Source organism: Protopterus annectens, chromosome 10.part0, assembly GCF_019279795.1.
Source record: "Protopterus annectens isolate FY-2018-M chromosome 10.part0, PAN1.0, whole genome shotgun sequence".
NCBI classification, from domain to species: Eukaryota; Metazoa; Chordata; order Ceratodontiformes; family Protopteridae; genus Protopterus; species Protopterus annectens.
Genome location: NC_056744.1, coordinates 1,716,200,260 through 1,716,221,043, shown reverse-complemented (window position 1 = coordinate 1,716,221,043; position 20,784 = coordinate 1,716,200,260). Strand labels below are relative to the sequence as shown.

Here is a 20,784-nt window from a genome sequence, read left to right as displayed (position 1 = left end):
ATCTTGTTTCTTATCCTATAGTGGACCCTTTCCCAGCTTTGATCCAGGCCACAAAGACAAGAGTGAATGAAATACACTTAGGCAGTTTAGACTACCCGTTTCATCCTGTTTGTTTTTGGGAAGTGGAAAGAAACTACTACAGGTAGATGTTACAGGGCAAAAATGCATACATCACAAAGTAGCTGAAGATCAGGATTAAACCCTTGGTCTTGGAGCTTTGAGGGTGTAAAGTAGAATGTATTGTATAAATATGTATATTTTGTGCTTAGCAAAAGTCTGTCCCTTTCTTATTCTTAATTTGCTGTAACACAGAAGACATCTGTTCACGCTGCTGCTATATCATCTCATGTAACCTCCAATCACATCTATTTATGACCATGCCCCACATTTGTAAATTTTGCCCTTTCTGACTTTACCATTCCGTCCCATGGGTTGGTATAAAATATTTATTTGGTGCTGCGGTAGCATTGTCGCCTCACAGTAAGACATTGTCCTGTTCGATTCTCAGTTAGAGTGTCTTCTGTGTGGAGACATGCGTGAATGGGCGTACCTTCATTGAAGGTTGTGCGTCAGGTCCGGCAACTCGGCACGTAAAAATCTACTGCCAATCATTAGTGGACTGGAGTTCTGTTGTGGTGACCCCTAACCGGGAAAAGCCGAAAGACACAACAACAACAACATTTGGTTACTGGGAAAGTCCAACTAGACGCAAGTCCTTTTTCAGAGGAGGCCTGGGGAGAAGTGGTCCACATATAACAAGATTAATAAGTACAATTTCACAGGTACAAAAGTATGACACTACACATTTTACATCAAATCAAATTAGGAGAATGATAATTTAAAGTGAAACAATACCTATGATTAAGAAAAAAAATAAGAAACACTATACAGGTAGAAGTATGAAACACTTAAGCTGTACAACTAAATAATATTCAGTGTGAAATAGTATTTAATGATATAAGGTATACTTCTAGAGTCTATACTTAGAAGAAGGATTAACTGTTGAGAGGCAGAGAGAGGTATGAAGAAGGAGACTTGCAAGATATAGAGAGGTCTACTGTTTGACCGTAAGTGGGCAGCGTGTTCCATTTTCAGCTATAGAATTTGAATAGAGGGATAACTGTTCATTACATTTCAAATGAACATGTGGCTTTTTCTCCTTTTTGAAATCATATTTGCTAATTATTTTTGTTCATCTCTTCTTTCTTGATATGGAACACTCACCCCCGTGAAAAATGCCCCCTTTGAGTTACCTAATATCCCATGTCCATTTTCTGTTTCCAGATGTGCACCTATGTGCTATTTTCTTTTCATGGACTGGTAGTATTTTTTATTTATATTTTTTTAACTTTTAACAAATTTCATAAAAAAAAAAAAAAACAGACACATTGCACTTATTCAATTATTTACATATAAAGAAAAACAAACACAGCACATCAACATGTCGGTAAAGCACTTACTATGCAGCATCTTGTTTCAATATATGTCTACTAGATGAAAAAAAAAGCACTTTTTGACTGTATTTCTGAAAAAAACATATATATATATAACATGCATGCCTATGAATGTGTAAACCTACCTAACTTGATTCAACACAACCATTTGGATTATTTCCTTAACTTATTCATGTTCCTTATACAGCTTTCTAACTCCAGATAATTCAAGGTCCTTTGCCATGTAATCTTACCTATTAAGTCCAAAAATAAAAAGAAACTCATTCCAAACATGGCTGTGAAACAAACTAACACTCTATACACAAAAAAATTATTCAAAAGTAGAATGGTCTGAAAAAGCAGAGGTGACTCTGCAAAAGCGCTAACCATTTTGTTGTTGTCTTTCGGCTTTTCCCGGTTAGGGGTCGCCACAGTGGAACTCTGGTCCACTAATGATTGGCAGTAGATTTTCACGAATGCCGAGGTGCCAGCTCGACATTCAACCTTCAATGAAGGCACACCCATTTACGCATGTCTTTCGAATGCCCACCCAACCGTGGGGAGGACATGCAGACTCCACACAGAAGGCACTCCCCGCACTCCAGCCGAGAATCGAACGGGAGAACCTCTTGCTGTGAGGCAACAACGCTACCACTGCACCACCGTGGAAGTCTGCCATTCTACTTTTGAATAAAGTGTTTTGGGTATAGAGTGTTAGTTTGTTTCACAACTATGGCTGGAAAGAGTTTCTTTCTGTTTTTGGACTTGATTTCTGTTGTTTATTCCAACCTTAATTGAGTGGTCCACGTTTTTCTGTTTGCTTGAATCTTAAGTCTATTATCCTGAGACTCTTGGATTGCCATTTATGTAATTCTTTCTTTTTAAGTCTGGGATTTCTAATTTGTATCTCCAGTTTATATACTTCCTTTATTAACTCAATTTTTTCCATAGTGGGTGGATCTACCTTTTTCCTGTTATAGGTAACTGTGTTCTCTAAATGTAAATTAAAAAGAAAGCTGTTGCAATTTAGTACAAATGAGAAAGAAGAAAATTAGTTAATGCTTTTGCTAACATTATGGGATCCAATAATAAGCTTTCTTTTTTATGTATTTGTTTTCATCAATATTTCTGAAAAATGAATAAAGTACCTTGATGCTGTGTCATATCAGTTGCACTTTTACCCGTGTTCCCTGTGGAATTGGAGTTTGTAATTTCCTTCTGTGTTTATCAAGTCTCTGGGACAAAACAATTCTGTAGTCCTCACTTTTTGGTCTTCTGTTTCCAGGGATCTTCTCCACAGCCTCTATAATCCTTTGACAGTTTCCAGCCTAGTTGCTACTTTAACATCCTGGATTTTCATCTTGCCTGCTATCTCTCTAAAACTCTCATGTTATTTCAGTATATCCAAAGAATGTGCTTATTTCTGTAGAAAGTGACCTGAGCCCAAGATCTTGCTACAGTCCTTCCCAACACACTTGTATTTTGTTTGGTCTCATAAACACACACTTCCTAGGTCTCTAGCATTTAAATGTGTCTGTATTTAGCTGTTTTGCTAAGCAAGTATCACTATCTGTCTCCTTGAGTGACAATTGAACTTCCTTAACTAAAGCATTAACAAAAGAGGATATAGTTTTATTAGTCTCATTAAAACCTGATTTTAATTTACAGCGTAGTCCCACTATTCCTTTATACTTTTCAAGTAGTGTGGGTATGTGTTGTCATTTAAAGTGTAAAACAATGTCAGAATTAATATTTTAGTGTAAGCCTTATAATGAGGACCCCAGCCTCCCCTGACCAAACTAAAACTGTGAGAATAAACATTGTCATGCTGTTTTGGGCTTTCCTTACTTTAAATAAGAATAACAATGTCATCTTGTAAAAAAGCCTCTTGGTGGTAGTGTTATATTAGCCATATAAATGACCTGTGGCAATATAAACCAGGAAGGCACTTGGACCTTTTGTAGAAAATCTAATCACATTGCTTGCATTTAAAAAAAAAATACATTGGTTTTCCAGATAATATCACTGCATGTCTGTGAAATACTTTCATGTAATTTACAAAGCAGTTTGATACCTAAATAGGTAAACTAGTCTTGCACCCATAGAAAAGGATATCTAACTAGCACATTATCCAAAGGATATAACTGATGATTTAATAGCTTTACGTTTAGATCTGTTAATGTTATACCCTAAGTTACCAAAATTCACTTTTTCCTCAGATATGATCTCTAAATCACTGTATCGTTCAAGTGAATAAAGCACTAACCTCATAGGTGTGGAGGTGTAATTTAAACTACTGATTATCCTACGGCCTTTAATGCATGTAAATCTAAATCCTTCAGCAAGCAGCCCAGTGTGAAGGGCAAATAACTGGGGGTGGGAATAAGCAAACTGTTCTAGTACCTCTAAAAATAAGAAATGAGAGAGTCTGTGCTTTATACTTAGCTTAGTTGTTGTTCCATTAGGTAAACACTCCAGTTTAATAAATTCCTTATGAAAACTGATCATGTTTATTACTGAAAACAGGAATATGCTTATACCCTGACAAACACATTTTTGGCATTAAAACTTAACAGTAACAATCTATGATTTTGAACTTTATCTGTCATTAACCAACGTAGTCCCACTAGGCATCTTTTGAGGAGAGACCTGAGCTAGTATTTATACTACTAGGGGAAATTTGGCCAGAGCACTGGGTAACATCTCCTATTCTTTAGAGAACTCTTTGTGAGGTGGTCACCAGGTGGTGCCAGAGAGCTGCTACTGGTGATCTCTGAATCTAAGATGGAGGCTGCGAGAGGAGATGAGATGGAGAAGGAGAGAGAATGGAAAGTGTATTTCAGAAAGAAAAAAGATGCTGTGGATGTGAGTATTGTGGTATCACTGTGTCTGGCTATCATACAAAAAAGATAGATAAGGGCAAATCAAAGGAATGAGATAGGACATGTCTGCCAGTGCAGTAGGGCAGGCCTGTGGTGAGGGTAGAAACAAAGGATGAACAGCAAATAAACAGGTACTGTGTTTTAGATGATATTGTTATGTCCTCAGGATTTAGTCTGTCTGATATTAGGGCATTAAACCTTTCTGCAAAATAACATTTGAGACATGTGTATCACCAGTAAAATATGTTAATGAATGTGAAGGGAGAAGTGATATCTCCTTGGAATGACTATGTTTATCAAAATTTAAATGTACAGTTAAAAAGAAAGCTGTTGCAATTTGGAACAAATGAGAAAGAAGAAAACTAGTTAATGCTTTTTCTAACCTTATGCCAGAATGTGCGTGATATTAAAAACGATGTGGATGACAGAAAAGTACGGACTTGAGGTTTGGGCAGTTTATGTCACTTTAAAATTAGAAAATAAGATGTAGCATATGCCTAATGTGAGAGTAGCATATGCCTAATGTGAGAGTAATTGGAAAAGGGAGTGTTAAATACTGGCAACAGCCAAAGGCATGTATTTTTTTTCCTGTGGGGATAGATCATGTTTAATCTAGGATTATACGAAAAGAAAGAAGGTGTGTGCAAAGTGGAAAGTTTGGGCATTCTGAAAAAAAAAACTGTAGACCATGTTACAGTAAATGTGGAATTGAGCATTTTTGGATTAATTATCCACTAATTATTGAAGAAAGAGAAAATAAAGACAGCGATAGGGAATTGCATGTTCTTATGTGTGTGATTATTTAGTGGGAACCGTAGTATTTACTACTCAGAGTTTGCTGTTAACAGCAACACTGTATGTGTTACTACCTCAAAACAAAGAAAAAAATGAAAATGTAGGGGAAGAGTGGAATGTTTCTGTTCTCCTTTAAACTTGTTTTATGCAGGGGCAAACCTCCTGCACCTCTCTGATGTGGGGTCCAAGCTCTACTGCACCACACAAACTAATATATGACAACTCTGACATCTCCATACCGCAGGTAAAAGGGAATATTCCTAGAAATGGCAATCTTAGACTTAGCATATGTAAGTCCAGCTTTCCAGTAATGAGTTCCAACATTTCAAATGGTTGAAAGCCACGGTGGTATAGCGGCAGCGTTGTTGCCTCACAGCAATAGGTTCTCCTGTTCGATTATTGGCTGGAGTGCCTTCTGTGTGGAGTCTGCATGTCCTCCCCACGGTTGAGTGGCCTCTGAAAGACATATGTAAATGGGCGTGCCTTCGCTGAAGGTTGGGCGTCGGGCTGGCAACTTGGCACCTTAAAAATCTACTGCCAGTCATTAGCGGACCGGAGTTCCGCTGTTGCGACCCCTAACTGGGAAAAGCCGAAAAGACAAACAACAACCAAATGTATATGATACAGTTCTTTCAGCAGAATGTGTTTGAGTATGACATGTTCCAGAATGACTACACGCTGTCCTAGCTGCATACTTAAAGCTCACATTTTAAACTTATCAGATATGCCTATTTTGTGTACATATTCTCTGTTCATGTTACAATACTTTACAGCAAGAACATATAAAAATATATGTATTTTATTTACAGGATACAAAATCCCACCAAGGAATTTATTACTACTCCTTAAAGAATGCCGTGATGCTGAACTACTACCATTTCGTAATTTGGAACAGAAAGGTAATATTGAAGGCAATTCCAGTTGTAAATGAACAGAAATGTAAAAAAAAAAAATAAAGGTATCTCTACTTTAGGTAAATATGTTAAGATTTGGGTTTTTTTTTTTTGTAAATGGTTAATCACAGTAGAATTGGGTGTGATCTGGTAATTAATGGATATTTGATGGATGAGATGGACATTATGGGGGAAAGGCTATTAATTTTTGTCAGTTTTTCAGAAGAATCTCATAAAATGTCAGAATTTGGAATGGGTGGGCAACTTTTAAGTGAAAGGATTCCATGAAATTTTACACAACAGACCAGCTTGCTGATTTATCATAGTTTATAATTTTTGAAATTCTTGATCCCAATTTTAATTTATTTTAATAGGGACTAGTGTAATGTTATGCCTGATACAGTTTATGTCTGTATTTGTTTACTTTGTTGATCTCTTAAGCAGGTAAGACCACTAAGTCAAAATGCTTATTTTCAGGTCTGACTGTGGAGTAATGGCTGGTTGAATGCTTTGCTGAAAATCGTGCATTTAACAAGGGGTAGCTGAGATGAATCAAATGTAGAAGTGACAGATGAAACTTATTTACAGCTCATAGGCTTCAACGGGAGTATCTATCCACGGCTACATAATGTTGTACACAGTGACACAAGAAAATGAGAAGCCAAGAAAGGGCAGTAAATAAAGTAATCTCCACAAAAGAAAGGTGGCAATGAATATTAACTACAGAAATTGGCCAAGCCTCGTCTCCGCGAGTCTGTGGCACTCGCGTGGCTCCAAGCTCTTTTGATAGGCCCTCTGTTATCCTTTGGGTGTCAGATGTAGTTTCTCCAGAACCTGAGCAACCCTCCAACATTCCCATCACTGCTGCTAACTGGTAAATGAAGGAGAATACCAAGGGCACTGTTCCCTTCCAAGATGGAGAAAGACCTAGCAGGAAATTATACTTAAGCAAAATGCCCTGAACCCTAGGTACCATTGAGGAATCCAGCAGTTGGATAAACACACAGCATGGACCAGTATTCCCCCCCCTGCTGTAAAGAAAAAGCAAATTCAAAGTAGGAAACTTATCCCAGTCATCCTCACCCCATATGAAGATAATCTGAAGGTTTTAGAGAAAACAGTCGCTTTCATACTCTGTGAGAGAACTAATTCAGTGTGTTTCCATTTTGGAGTCATACCTTCTGTAATGGATGTTAACCTACAAGAATGTGGCATTCGACCTATGAGCATGGTTTTTGAACAAGGGAAGAGAAACCCTGAAACAGTGGGTGAAACCTAGTACTTTTAATCCACCTTTAAACTACACATTAGTTTCCTTTGAGAACAACTATGAAGCAAAAATGAGGTATTCTTTGGCTGCAACATCTAGAAACAAATTTCTTGACGTCTCAGCTCAAGGAAAGCAGCAATTAAAAACAACAGAAGTTTTGACATATCAACTCAAGAAAAGCAACACTTTAACAACCAAACCAAACCCAAAAGTTGAAGAAACATAATTTTTTTGTTGCTTGCATTCCTAATGAATTTGCAACTGTTCTGTGATTTGACCTTCATAAGTATAATCAGAGGACATGACTTTTATAATTGTAATCATAAATAACAGAAAACAACAGTTCCACCCAAAAGTTGAAGAAACATAATTTTTTTGTTGCTTGCATTCCTAATGAATTTGCAACTGTTCTGTGATTTGACCTTCATAAGTATAATCAGAGGACATGACTTTTATAATTGTAATCATAAATAACAGAAAACAACAGTTCCACTGTGCACGAATACTCCTCTGTGTCTTGGGAATTCCACTCGATACTATAATATCACGATCCCACCAAAGATGTTGTAAACGACACAAAATTCCCTGACGTATTAGAATGATTAAAAACAGTAGAATCGTACTCTGTTAGCTGCAAGGCAGTCAAATGGTGCAAAGCATTTTGTGTCGTTTACAACATCTTTGGTGGGATCGTGATATTATAGTATCGAGTGGAATTCCCAAGACACAGAGGAGTATTTGTGCACAGTGGAACTGTTGTTTTCTGTTATTTTGGTTGCTACACTGTTCGCATTTATAATTGTAATCATAGAACATGACAAACTCTTTACCATTACAAACCAACTATTCCTCCAGGCTCACCCGACTTGTAGACTGACTCCATGAACAGCTTGCAAAATCCATGGCATTTGTTAGGCAAGGAAGGAACTGAAAAAGATTGCCAGGCTTTTGACAGGCTTTCTTTCTGCATCACACATGCACACACCCAGGGAGAATTTAGAGTTGGCAATCAGTTTACTGCATATCTTTTGAAATGATAAGAAATTGAAATACCTGGAGAAAACCTAAATGAACACAAGGAGGGCATGTGGACTCCACACAGAAGGAACCCCATCCAAGAATCAAACCAGAAAACCTCTTGCTGTGAGACTATGCTAACTTCTGTGCCACCCTCCAGAAAACAACGCAGTTACAAAAATCAGTGAAAATAAGAGATGTACAGTATGGCAAGCCATACACCCTAATACATCTGCTACTTGTATATACGAACTCCAAGATCATGTAGATCAGGAAAAAGAAAATTGCAGGATTCCTCAGTCATTATTAAATATAAAGCCCAGTGTTCACATATTAGTAATTGTATGTAAGGATGCTGATTACTAGTTTGTGTGTATGTAATACACGCATGGCAAACACTTTTTTATCATGTTTTGATTTTTTTGTACATTGCTATAAGGGGTAATTACTGTTTTCTAATTTTCATATATACCAAAATGACCTGATTAGGGGGCCTAGAAGGGAAAATATAACAAAAAAGGTAGATTTCTGAAGAAATTTATGAAAATATTTGGTATGAAAAATGTGAATTCAGTAGTAGGAACTCTGAGAGAATTTATATATTATTTCCCAAGGTGCATTAACTGGGCTAAATTAGACAGAAATTCAGAGGAACGTGTGTATTTAACTGAGAACTTTAACGCATATCCAAATAGTATTTCAGATCATGCACCAATAATTGCTAAGATAGAAATGCAGGGTAATGGAGCAAAAATGAGACACTGACACTTCCTTACTTACCTGTTAAAAAGACAGGAATTTAAGGAATGGGTAGTAGAAATTATTATGGAATAGAGAAATACCCCAGAAGTGATGCTAGTCAGTGGGATAAAATGAAAGTGAAGTTTAAAAAATAGGGTACAAATAGAAGAAAAGGAGATCTAGATAAGAAGTAATAAGATTTATTGAGGGGGGCTGACAAAGGTTAAAGTATTACAAAGTGCAAGGAATCTCGCAGAACAAGAAGAGGCACAATTGCAGAGTGCTAAAGAGAAAAAAAGGGAGTATCTGGACAATATGTGTGAGTTTAGAAGGATTGCTGTTAAGCAGCTATTTTTGATAACTCCAGAACACAAAATGTTTGGCACAACAACTTAGGCAACAGAAAGTAGAAAAGATTATTGCCAAATTTACGCTGCCTATAACAAGAAAAATAACCACAGATCCAAATTTGTGTAAAGCAGAGAAGTGGGAAAATCAAGAAAAGCACAAATGGAAATGTTTATTTAAGAATTAAATACGCCAAGGTTAGAGGTAGATAAAGCTCGATTACTAACAGTTAGGATAGGAGGAGATGAGATATAAATGGTGATATATAAGTGATCTACAGGAAAGTCCCCAGGAATAGATGGTATTCCTGTGGAAGTTTAGAAGCTTGAAGGGAAGAAAGTGATTAAAAATACTTCCAGATCTTTAACGGTGTTTTAAAACAAGGGGATGCACCAACATCCTGGAAAAAACTTTGGTGGCTGTAAGACCTAAAAACTGTAAAGACATATCTGATCCAGCTTCATAATTCAATCTTAAAATATGATTATAAAGTGTTTATGTGTATACTAGCTAAAAGATTGGCAAAAGTAATACCAAAATTGATAGATGTGGACCAGTATGAGTTTGTAGAGCGGAGGCAAACATTTGACAACATTAATTTAACAGTGATGATACAAAAGCAGAATTTAAGAAAATAGTGCTGTTAATGGTGGGTCTTGAAAAGCATTTAACAAAGTAAGCTGGGATTTTATCAGTAGGTGATGGAAGTATTTGCATTTCTTGATACAATAAATAAGGTCAATTAGAAGATTATATGAGGAATATGAGGCAAAAGTCAAGGTTAGAGGGCTCCTGTCTGATAAGTTGACTCTTAACAGAGGAACCAGGTGGGGTGACCTCTTTTGCCTTTATTTTTGTTATTCTTAGAATCCTTGGCAAAGAAAGTAAGGGGCTTAGAAGTTCAAGAATGTAATTGGTAGGGAGTTCAAGAAAAGTTGGCTTTAAATGCAGATTATATTTTGCTCCTGATGGAACCAGAAAAGGAGTGTTGCGGAACATTCTGCGATAGTCCTTGGGGGTTCATGATATAAACTCAGTGCAGATAAAACAAAGGCTATATAAGCTATGTAAATACACATTAATAGGTTCAGCAATATCCATATTTATCGGAACATGATAAAATGAAGTATTTAGCAGTATGGATTAAAAGGATTCCTGTCATGGCAGCTAAAGATATGTGGGAAGAGACTAAAAATATAAAAACTAAGAAACTGGAAGCTCTTGCTTTTGGAAGTGGATAGCAAGGTAGAAGCACTAAAAATGTTTTTAGTTCCTTTAGTTTTTATACAGGTTAGGCATATTTTTATAAATCTGAGGAGAAGTTGTGGACAGTAATTAATAATAAGTTGAAGGATGGGGAAGACAGCAATAGTCAAGCAGGATAAGCTGATGCTTCCAACAGAACAAGGAGGTTTAGGATTACCTGATTTGAAGGGATATTTTAGAGCTACACGGTTAAGGCTCTTATATGTAACACATGCAGCAAGCTGCAATTCATTTGCCTGCTCTAGCAGTGTGCTTACTCCTCAATCCCTGTTACTTTAAGTAGAACAGTAAAACATTTCCTCTCTAAAGTCTTGCAACTCAAGCAATCACAGAGGCAACTGAACCACCCTGCGGATTGACTTTTATGTTGAAAAAGCTTACTCTACCCTGTTTTATCCAGCAGGGTCAACTCACATTAATTTTGTCTCATAAAACACAGTATTCATGTTGGCTGCAACCTCAGCCAATAATATCTCTGAATTGCAGGCATTAGGGATGGGGTTTGGTCTGATGGTTAAAGTGTTTACCTAAGACAAGAGGTACAGGGCTTGATTTGCACCAAGGGAATTTGGCTTGGCTTAAAATGGCCCACAAGTGTAGTTAGCCTAGTACTTACCTATGAACCTATCATGGGGTTGGGGTTTGGCATAATGGTTAAGGTGCTTACCTCGCAGACACAAGGTACAGGGTTTAATTCTCACCTTGAGAAGCATGGCTAGACTTAAAAAGGCCCCCCTGGGGTTATTAGTGTAGCAATTACCTATTGAATGGGTTTGGCATAATAATTAAGGTCTTTACCTCATAGACACAACATAAAGGGTTTGATTCTGACCTCTGGTTATTGACTAGTCTTAAAATGTCCATTAAGGACTGTTAACCTAGTATTCACCTATGAACCTATGTACAAAGAACCCTTTCTGACATTCCCCACAGACAGGGCACCTTGTACATGAACCCATCCTTCATGGCCAGAGGTTGCATTCAACCAGACCATTCAGCTTCCATTTATTTTCTTAAACCTCAAACAAAGATGAATTAATCCTGTGTTTTCTGGATATGCAAAGACCTGCTGACTACCTGGAGAAAAAAAGACCTGCAAGAAGACTGACCAGCACTTCATAGCCTGTGAGGAAAAGAAAAAAAGGACCTTCACTTCAACAAAGGCCATCTCCAAATCAATTTCCTATTGTTTCATTTTTTGCTACAAAATACAATGACCAGCAGTTACCTGACAATGTAAAATGTCACTCTTAACAGGTGCACAACCACCACCATAGCCTTCCTGAAGAAGTTTTGACTAAAGATTTCTTGGACGCTGTTGCATGGTCCTCATTCTGCACCTTCTTGAAGAACAACACACTAGCTATCATTTCTAGGGGTTACAGCAGGGGTCATTTAAGCAACCATGAAGGGCATTTTGCCTTTTTCATCCTCTTGTGTGCCAACCACCCCCAGGGTCAGGGGGTTGCAAACCTCGCTGTTCCTCCCTGAACTTATGAGTTCAGTAATGACTTGCACAAAGAACATGCTGTAGTTGTGTTATCAAATTGCTGTAACTGTAGATGCTAGCTGAAAAGGCTCATCTGATCAGTCCACAACACAGTCATTCAAAACAAATAAATATTTGTATGTTTGAATGTAATCCACTGCTACAGTCCTGTTTCCAACCCTCCATCCAGTCTTTTGTTACCTTGGACTTGGATGGGGATACTTTCCACCTCTTCCCTTCTTTATCCAGTTATATTTGCCCCTCTCTGCCTTCATCCATAAAGTGTTCGAGACCTTTCATTATTTCATGGTAAGTCTATTTTCTTATTGAGCTTGCAAACTAATTTATAGCAGTAGTAAACTTTTTACTGGGGGAAGAAAGAACAGAAGATGGGTAGCTATGCATCCAGTTTTCTAAAACACTGTGAAAACACTGGGAGATGTAAGTTCAATGCAGTGGAGTCTGGGATGGACTGTGAAAACTCATCCAGTTGTCAAAGTTTGTCTGCTTCAGGGATTCCTGACATTGACTCCAGTAGTAACTATACTTTTATATTTACAATTATTGTTCACTGATAACAAAATGTTATTGTATTTGTAAAAAAAAAAAGTTGAGTGATATGGCACTGGTTTTGGTTCTTTTTTCTCTTAAATCAATCATACTTGTTTGTTTTGTTGTGATTTTACTGCAGTTATGACACTTCTTATAACTGTACACTGAAGAATAAGTTCTGAAAAATATTGAGTGAGAATTGATTTTGCTTATTTTAAAACTAAAACACAAAATAACTTTATAAGTTGAAAATAAATCCATAATATTTTAAAAGGACTAAATGATGCACATGAAATTGTTCTGCTTAAAAAGTTTTGTCATTGGAATAAACTACTTTAATATAATTAATCTGTTTTTAGGTGGGAGACCCCAGCTACGTCACGCAACAGAGAATCTGAAGCAAGAATCTCGGCCTGCAAAAGGCTCTAATGACCTTTGTCTCACTCCTGTAGCACAACAGTATTCGAGCCACTACTACCGCCAGAGTGCGGAATGTGGAAGTGGAACACATCACCTGATAAAGAACTTTCAGCAGTGTGCTGAATATGTGAAGGACTCTGACAAATCTCTCCTTACTCCTGTACCACAGCATCAGTTAGGAAATAACTGTAGCAAGAACCCTGAATGTGACTTAAGTTTTGCTCTACAACAAAGCTCAGGGATATGTCAGAGGATTCATAAAGAGGTGCAATTGTATAAGTGTCCTGAATGCAATAAGGGTTTTGCATTTCCTAGCAGTCTTCAGAAACATTATTCCATTCACACACACGACAGGCCATATAAGTGCACCGAATGTGGTAAGGGTTATAAACATAAGGCAACTCTCCTGTGTCATCAGAGGACTCACACTGGGGAAGATGAACCTTATAAATGTCCAGAATGTTTTAAGACTTTCAGAAGAAAGAGTGAGTTTCTATATCATCAGAAGACTCATGGAAAAATAGTGTATAAATGTCCTGAATGCAATAAAAGTTATACAGTAAAGCGGTCTCTCCAGTACCATCAAACAACTCACCGAGGGGAGAAACCATATAAATGTCCTGAATGCAGTAAGGCATTTTCTCGGAGCACTGATTTGAGACGCCATCAGGCCATTCACATATCAGGAAAAAAATATAAATGCGCTGAGTGCAATAAGAGTTATAGAGGAAAACATGATCTTGTATGTCATCTAAGGACACACAGAGGTGAAAAACCATATAAATGTACTGAATGTGGAAAGTGTTATAGTCATATGAATGGTCTTCTGTATCACCAAAGGGCTCACACAAAGGAGATGTCCCCAGTGATGTAGTAGTCCATGAAAATCACTGGCCAAACAAGAGCCATAATAATGATAGAGGGGACTTTTGGGGATAAGGAAAAATGTATGTGTTGTTACTATTATGCAAAAAGCCCAAAAGTTCCAGATCGAAGATATTTAAATTAAAGGAAAGAAAATTACTTGGTCAAGAAAAGTTATTAAAAGCTTCTATTCATTAACACAAGAAATCCATGAAAAGCATTACATCAACAAAGAAACTTTGGACCACCTGGAAAAAGTGAAACACGAAGTGTGAAACTCTAAAGAACAAAACCAAGAGATTTTTGAAAGATATAAAAAGAAATATGAACATGGGAAAGAAAACCAGATCTGATGTGGTGCTATATTTATGCAAAGAAGAAAGCTAAACTAATCAATACAAAAAAGCAGCCCTAAGATATTTGAAGGGAAATACAGGAAAAGGCACAGAAAATATGGAAAATTTCACAATAAAAACAATAAGACAAAGGGGAATGTTGAACAAAGACCATGAGGAAGTAGTTAAATAAATATAAACTGAAGTTATAAAATATGTATGAAGGATTTGGTGTAGAAAGTTTAAAACAGGTCATGTCACAGCATGATGAAACAATACCTCCCCCCCAAATTAAGGAGATAATGGTGGAGGCCAGACACCTGAAGAAGAAATATGGACATGGGAAAGAAGAGATTTGATATGGTGCATATATTTATGCAAAGGAAATAAGCAAAACTAACAATTACAAAAAAGCAGCATCAAAGGTAAATGAAGAGAAATACAGCCAAAGGCAGCCAGATATGTATCTGACAATACAGAAAATAAGAAAACAAAGGGGGAAGTAATGGAGAAGTTAAAGAAATAGAAACTGAAGTCATGGATTACCTGCAAAGTGAAGGATTTAGTGTAGAAAATCCAACTCGGTAGTGTCATATCATGATGGAACAATGAGTCCCCAAAGTAGATGGAAACAGGTGGAATAGGAAGCATCTGATCACTTGCCACATGATGATGCTCTGAAGACTTCCATAAGAACCAGTAAAAATGTTCAGTAGGAGCTGCACAGCAAGAGAAAGAGCAGAAACCAGTGGCAATGTGACGCAGGCAGTGTCGTGGAGTGATAAACCAGTGCGTTCCTATATGAAGAAGCAACAGATGATGCAGGATGCAGCTGAAGAGGATATGTCACAGGAAGATGTTCCAGAACTTTCTGTAGAATGCGTACAGGAAACTGAGAGCAAAGAATTCACCCTGTGTTTAGAAGAAGATCTAAGGGAAGAGTCGCTTAATTAAATAGAGATGGATAGACACATGAAGTTGATGAAAGAAATAGATTACAGAAAGGAAATTATACCCAAAATGTTAATAGTCTTGATTACTATGTTCATCTGTTTTGTCAGACTTCTAACAGAAATTTAAGTGATATAATGAGAGTAAATAGGCTATATTACTGTACAGCTACCTAATAACAGATAAAGTTTTACCACAAAAATACAGATTAATAAGGGAAAGGAAGGGAAGAAATAAAATGCCATCATGGAAGCATAAAACAGAGAAAACTGTAAAACAATTTAGACAAGTGCCACTGTTGGAAGAAAATAAATGAGGCTACAGATCAGCAAAAGTACTTAGATGTGATAAAAGCAATGAACAGCATGAGATCGAACAGTATCAGACCAGGATCTGTCATTCACTATTGCAGATGTTAAATTAAAGTTATCAGCACAGGCAGAAAAACTTCAAAGATATCCATATAAATATAAAGGAAAAATGCAGAATAAGCAGTTCATTGATTACCCAAAAAACGTTTATAGAGAACTGGGAAACAAAGCAAAGGAATCAAATGCCACTGTAAAAAGAGGAAACAGACACATTTGGAAAATATTTATGAAGATCTATGGGACATAGCAAAGATGTTGAATGGACAGAAAAATTAAAAGAAACCGTGAGGAGTTCAGATGTGCAGGATATGAAATCGGATGAAGTAACAGCCAGAGAGACTGAAACAAAATTAAGAAAAGTTCCTAAATGGGAAAACCCGGGCCCAGATGCAGTACCTAACTTCTGGCTAAAGGGATTAACATCTTCACATAAAGATTTAACTACTTATATACGTATCCTGAACAGATACCAACGTTATTAACAACTGGGAAACTGATATTCCTCAGGAGTGAAACTGTACGCCATCTTAAAAACTATAGACCCACTACCTGCCTTTTGGTAATGTACAAACTATGTACTGGAATTTATGCAGACAGATGTTGTAGTCATTTAGAAGAAAATTCAATCATGGGAATAGAACAAAGGGTTACAAAAGAAAGTCATATAGAACAAAGGATCATATGTTACTGAATAAAGCCATAATGGAGAATTGTAAAAAAGGGGAAACATGTAAGTATGGAATGGATAAATTACAAAAAAAGCATTTGACAGTATCCCACATTCATGGATAAAGGAATGCTTACAGATGTATAAGATACATCCTACATTGAACAGTTACATTACAGTGACCATGAAACAATGGCAAACCACTTTGCAAATAAGCTATGACAAAGGACAAATTATCCCAAGAATAAACATTCAAAGGGGAAGATTCCGGGGTAATTTCTTACCACTGTTGTTTTGTCTTGCCCTTAACCCATTAAGCTGTTTATTTAACAGATTAGATCTTGGTTACAATTTTGCTCCCAAAAAAACTACTTTGCTTAACAAGTTCTCAATTTCTTTTTGTGGCTGATTTAAAACTGTATAGCTCATCAGATGAAGAGTTAAAAGCACAACCGGATATGGTTAAAACTTTCTCAGATGATATAAGAATGACATTTGGTCTTTGTAAATGTGCAAAAGCAACATTTAAAGCAGGAAAGTTGCAGTACCAAAAAAATATTAATCTAGGATGGGAATGTAATATAAAGGAATCTAAGCAGAAAGGACTATATAAGTATTTGGAAAATGGTGGACTGGCAATACAACGGGAATAAATGGGAATAAAACTCAGTAAGGAATATTTCAGAAGACTAAAGCTAATATTGAAAACAGCCTTGCCATCTAGGATAAGTCCAAGGTGTAAACCAGTCTGATCTTCCTGTTTTAACAAACGGTTTTGGTATGATTGACAACCCCCAAAAGTTATTGGATCAGTTGGACAGAGAAACAAGTAAAATGCTTCATGATTGTCAAATGAAATATACAAATCTGTGTATACCAAGATTATGTATTCCACCCTCTGAAAGAGGTCGGGCTTCACTGAAAGGCGCAATAATGTGACAAGATTGTTATAGTAGGGATTGGGCAAAGACTACAATACAGAAGTAGCTGAAAAGCAATGGGAACTTGAACCACAAAGCATTATAGAGAATGACAAGGTTTAATTCACATGGGATCACTCATTACCAACAATTCAAAAAATAGATGCAAGAAAGCCAGCTACAGTCGTCCATGAATAAAAGACAAAATTAGCATTAATCATTGAAATTGCTATGCCTAGTGGTTATAGTGCGTCACATACAGAGAGACACAAAGTCATAAAATATTAAGATCTGCAGGCAGAAATGAGAGAAATGCGGAAGAAACATACCCAGACAGTTCCAATAGTAGTAGGAATGTGTCTAATAAAGATATGCTACTGCTACATGAAACTCCATATGACGTGCAGAGGAGTCAGTTCCAGGCACTTCATGGGTACTGCTAAGAGCACTTTTGTCTAATATCAAAAGATTGAAACAATACTCATTTTACAAACTTTAATCATACTTTGACTTAGGAATGGGGTCCATTCCCATCATGGTATTAGAAACCCAAAAGACTTGGAGAAATCAAAAAGGGAGAAACACATGACATCAAATCATATCAGGAGTAATCTTACACCGTCTCCTATAATAAGCTAAAATATGAGTATAATCCAAAAAACAGAGAGGATATATGCAAAAATAGAAAGGAAATGTACCACACCCTCAATTCCTTGATCACACTAGAGCATTTTATAGGATATCATGGAGGAGTACATCATTGATAATGGTAAAGCCATCAAAAAATCAGCATGTTTTGGAGAAGTATCTCTGCAGATCCTGTTGAACACAACACATGTGAATAGATAGAAGAGGTAAAAGAAACAGTAAGAAGTGCTAACAGTAAATATGAAATTGAATGAATTAAGAGACTGGTATATTGGGGCAAAATTAAGAAATGCTGATAATAGAGAACACCAAGACTAGATGTTGTACCCAACTGTTGGCTAAATATAGTGACATCTTTGCTCAATGATTTAGCCTTGAGTAAAAATACGCACATCCTGAAATGACAAGAATCTGGATAACAAAAACAGCTACGCTTACTAAAATTGAACCTGCAAGCCACACTGAGACCTATAGAACAAGAATTTGCAGTTATTTGGGTAAAAAGTCACTGATGGCAGTAGAGCAGAAAAGCAATATAAGAACTTATGGGACAAAGGATAATATGACACTTAACAGGACCCAAAAAGAGGCACAACAAAGCTATGGCATGGATAGATTACAGAAAGCATTTGGCAGCATCTCACATTCATAGATTAAGGATTTGTTACAGATGTAGAAAATGCACTGTACATTAATAACTTACATAGTGGTTAGTATGAAACAATGGAAAACAACTTTACAACCAAGTCATGATAAAGGGAAAATGAGTATACCAAGTGTTTAAATCTTGAGAGGGATATTTCAAGGGGATTCCTTGTTACAACTTCTGTTTTGTCTTGAAGTTAACACATTAAGCTGTTTACTTAACAGAGTATGATATAACTAGAGCTTGACTTCCAGGAAATACTGCCAAGTAACATCTTGCTTTTTCTGGATAATTTAAAACTATGTTGCTCAACAGACAAGCACAAAAAAAAAAAAAAAAAATGTAGTAAATCCAAAATTAAAAGTAAAAAAAAACACACAAAGATGCACGGGGACAAGCCAGCTGTTTTAGCATACATTAGTTTAATTCACCACTTTTGTCAATCGTGAATGTCATCAGAAACTTAACAGACAAGCAGCTGAAAGCACAGTTAGAAATTAGTTAACTTTTTTTTTCAGATGATGCAAGAATGAAATTTGGTCCATGTAAATGTGTAAAAGCAACATTTATGGTGGTAAAAACTGAGGTCTCAATAAATTATCAACTGAGGAAAGTAATGTAATATAAAATAACGTAAAGGGGAGCACATAAATACCTAGGCATGGATAGAGTCAGCAGTACAGTACAACTGAATGAAAATAAAATTTAGTAAAGCGTATTTTAGAATACACAAAGCTAATATTGAAACCTTCCTTGACCTCTGTGTAAAATTCAAGCTAAAAAATCAGTTTGCTCTTCCTGTTGTAACTTACTGCTTTGGTATGACTTGACTGGCCCAAAAATGCGTTGGATAAGTTAGCAGGAAAAGAAGAAAACTGCTTCATGTTTGTCAAAAATATATAAAATCCAATGCAATGCAAGGCTATATATCTGTTGGTCTGAAGAAAATGTGGGTCTCCTTAAAATTCACATCTATAGATTTGCAATTATGGGACTGTATACTTTAGGTGCTGAGGTCATCAGATAAAAATGTAGTGGATGTTCTAAACCATAAAAAGAGCAAGTCTAAGACGGCATCACAGCTCAGACTAACATAAGCTTTTTAGAAAGTAGTGGATGGTGAAATCAAACTAGAAGTGGACAAAAAACAAGTACCAACAGCAAATGCCAAAAAAAAAAAAATATACTAAAAAAGACACCAATTGTTTAATAGCACTCTTGTAAATCCTGCGTTAGACCTTTACTGAACTATAATAATCTTAGAGCTCTGTGTAAATTCCCTAAAATAATATTATGGCCCTTGTTTTTGAGTTCTTATGAAAGATTTAAAAAATGTAATTTGTGTACCTTACTTTATTGTTATTTAAGGGATATGCTTATTTTTCTGCACTTATGTTATTTCATGCTCCTTTTCTTCAAGCTTTAATATTGAAAAACTTGGGGTTTGTTAACCTTTGTACCAGTGACTTTAAACTGGGTATATACTATCGAAGAGCAAAGGATAGGCAAACCTAGATTTCTGGCAGAATAGCAGTTTTATAAAATAAGCATCCTTCTTATATAAGGTAATCAAAACCTTGGTTACATTTAACATCAATATTGACGGTTGGTTTGGTGATTTAGTATTTAAACCAGATAGGGTTGAATCAGTGTTTCTTGATGGCCTTCAGACCAAAAACACTGTCCAGTACCGAGTGAATATAAAGATTATGATGAGAAAGAAAGAAAAAAAAACTGGAAAGTCCACAGCTGTAGTGGAGTTTACAGGGTTGTTGGAGCAACCACATATTGATAAGAGTTGATGCAAGAATGGCTAATAGACAAGTGAGTTGTAAGACAAAAGATGAAAGGTTAATAAAAATTCAAGAAAGTAGACTGTGTACATGCTCTTTACAAAATGTATATAAAACAAGTGAGAGATACTGATAAATTAAGTTCTGTTCTGTTATACAGAACTAAAAACAGTTTTACGTCTTGCTGTTGTTAGTGATTGGATGAAGTTTGTGCACTGAATGGCAAAATAATATGATAATGTTATACATTGGGGATTATGTAACTGCTACAACATACAGATTGTGAGAATCAATGGAAACGTGCCCGAAAGAAAGTTCTGTTCACATGGGATCATCTAGTACTAACCGTCCGGATAGTAAAAACGTAACAAGAAAACCATTTATTTTGATAAAGTAGCACTGACCATTGAAAGCAGGACCTAGTAGTTACATTGTTCTTTATAGTGAGTGATATAAAGTTATAAAATACCAGGATGTGCAAGA

At 36.4% G+C, this 20,784-nt stretch overlaps 1 protein-coding gene across 1 annotated transcript in view; it reads left to right on the top strand.

The window, feature by feature from the left end:
* Nucleotides 1–14,362, top strand: part of LOC122812763 (zinc finger protein 2-like) — a 126,212-nt gene extending 111,850 nt beyond the window's left edge. The window contains exons 5-6 of the mRNA XM_044084839.1: nucleotides 5,920–6,009; nucleotides 13,046–14,362. Of these exons, the coding sequence (XP_043940774.1) occupies nucleotides 5,920–6,009; nucleotides 13,046–13,980 (1,025 nt within the window). The 3' untranslated portion in view covers nucleotides 13,981–14,362. The remainder of the gene's footprint in view (nucleotides 1–5,919; nucleotides 6,010–13,045) is intronic.
* Nucleotides 14,363–20,784: the final 6,422 nt, after the last annotated feature.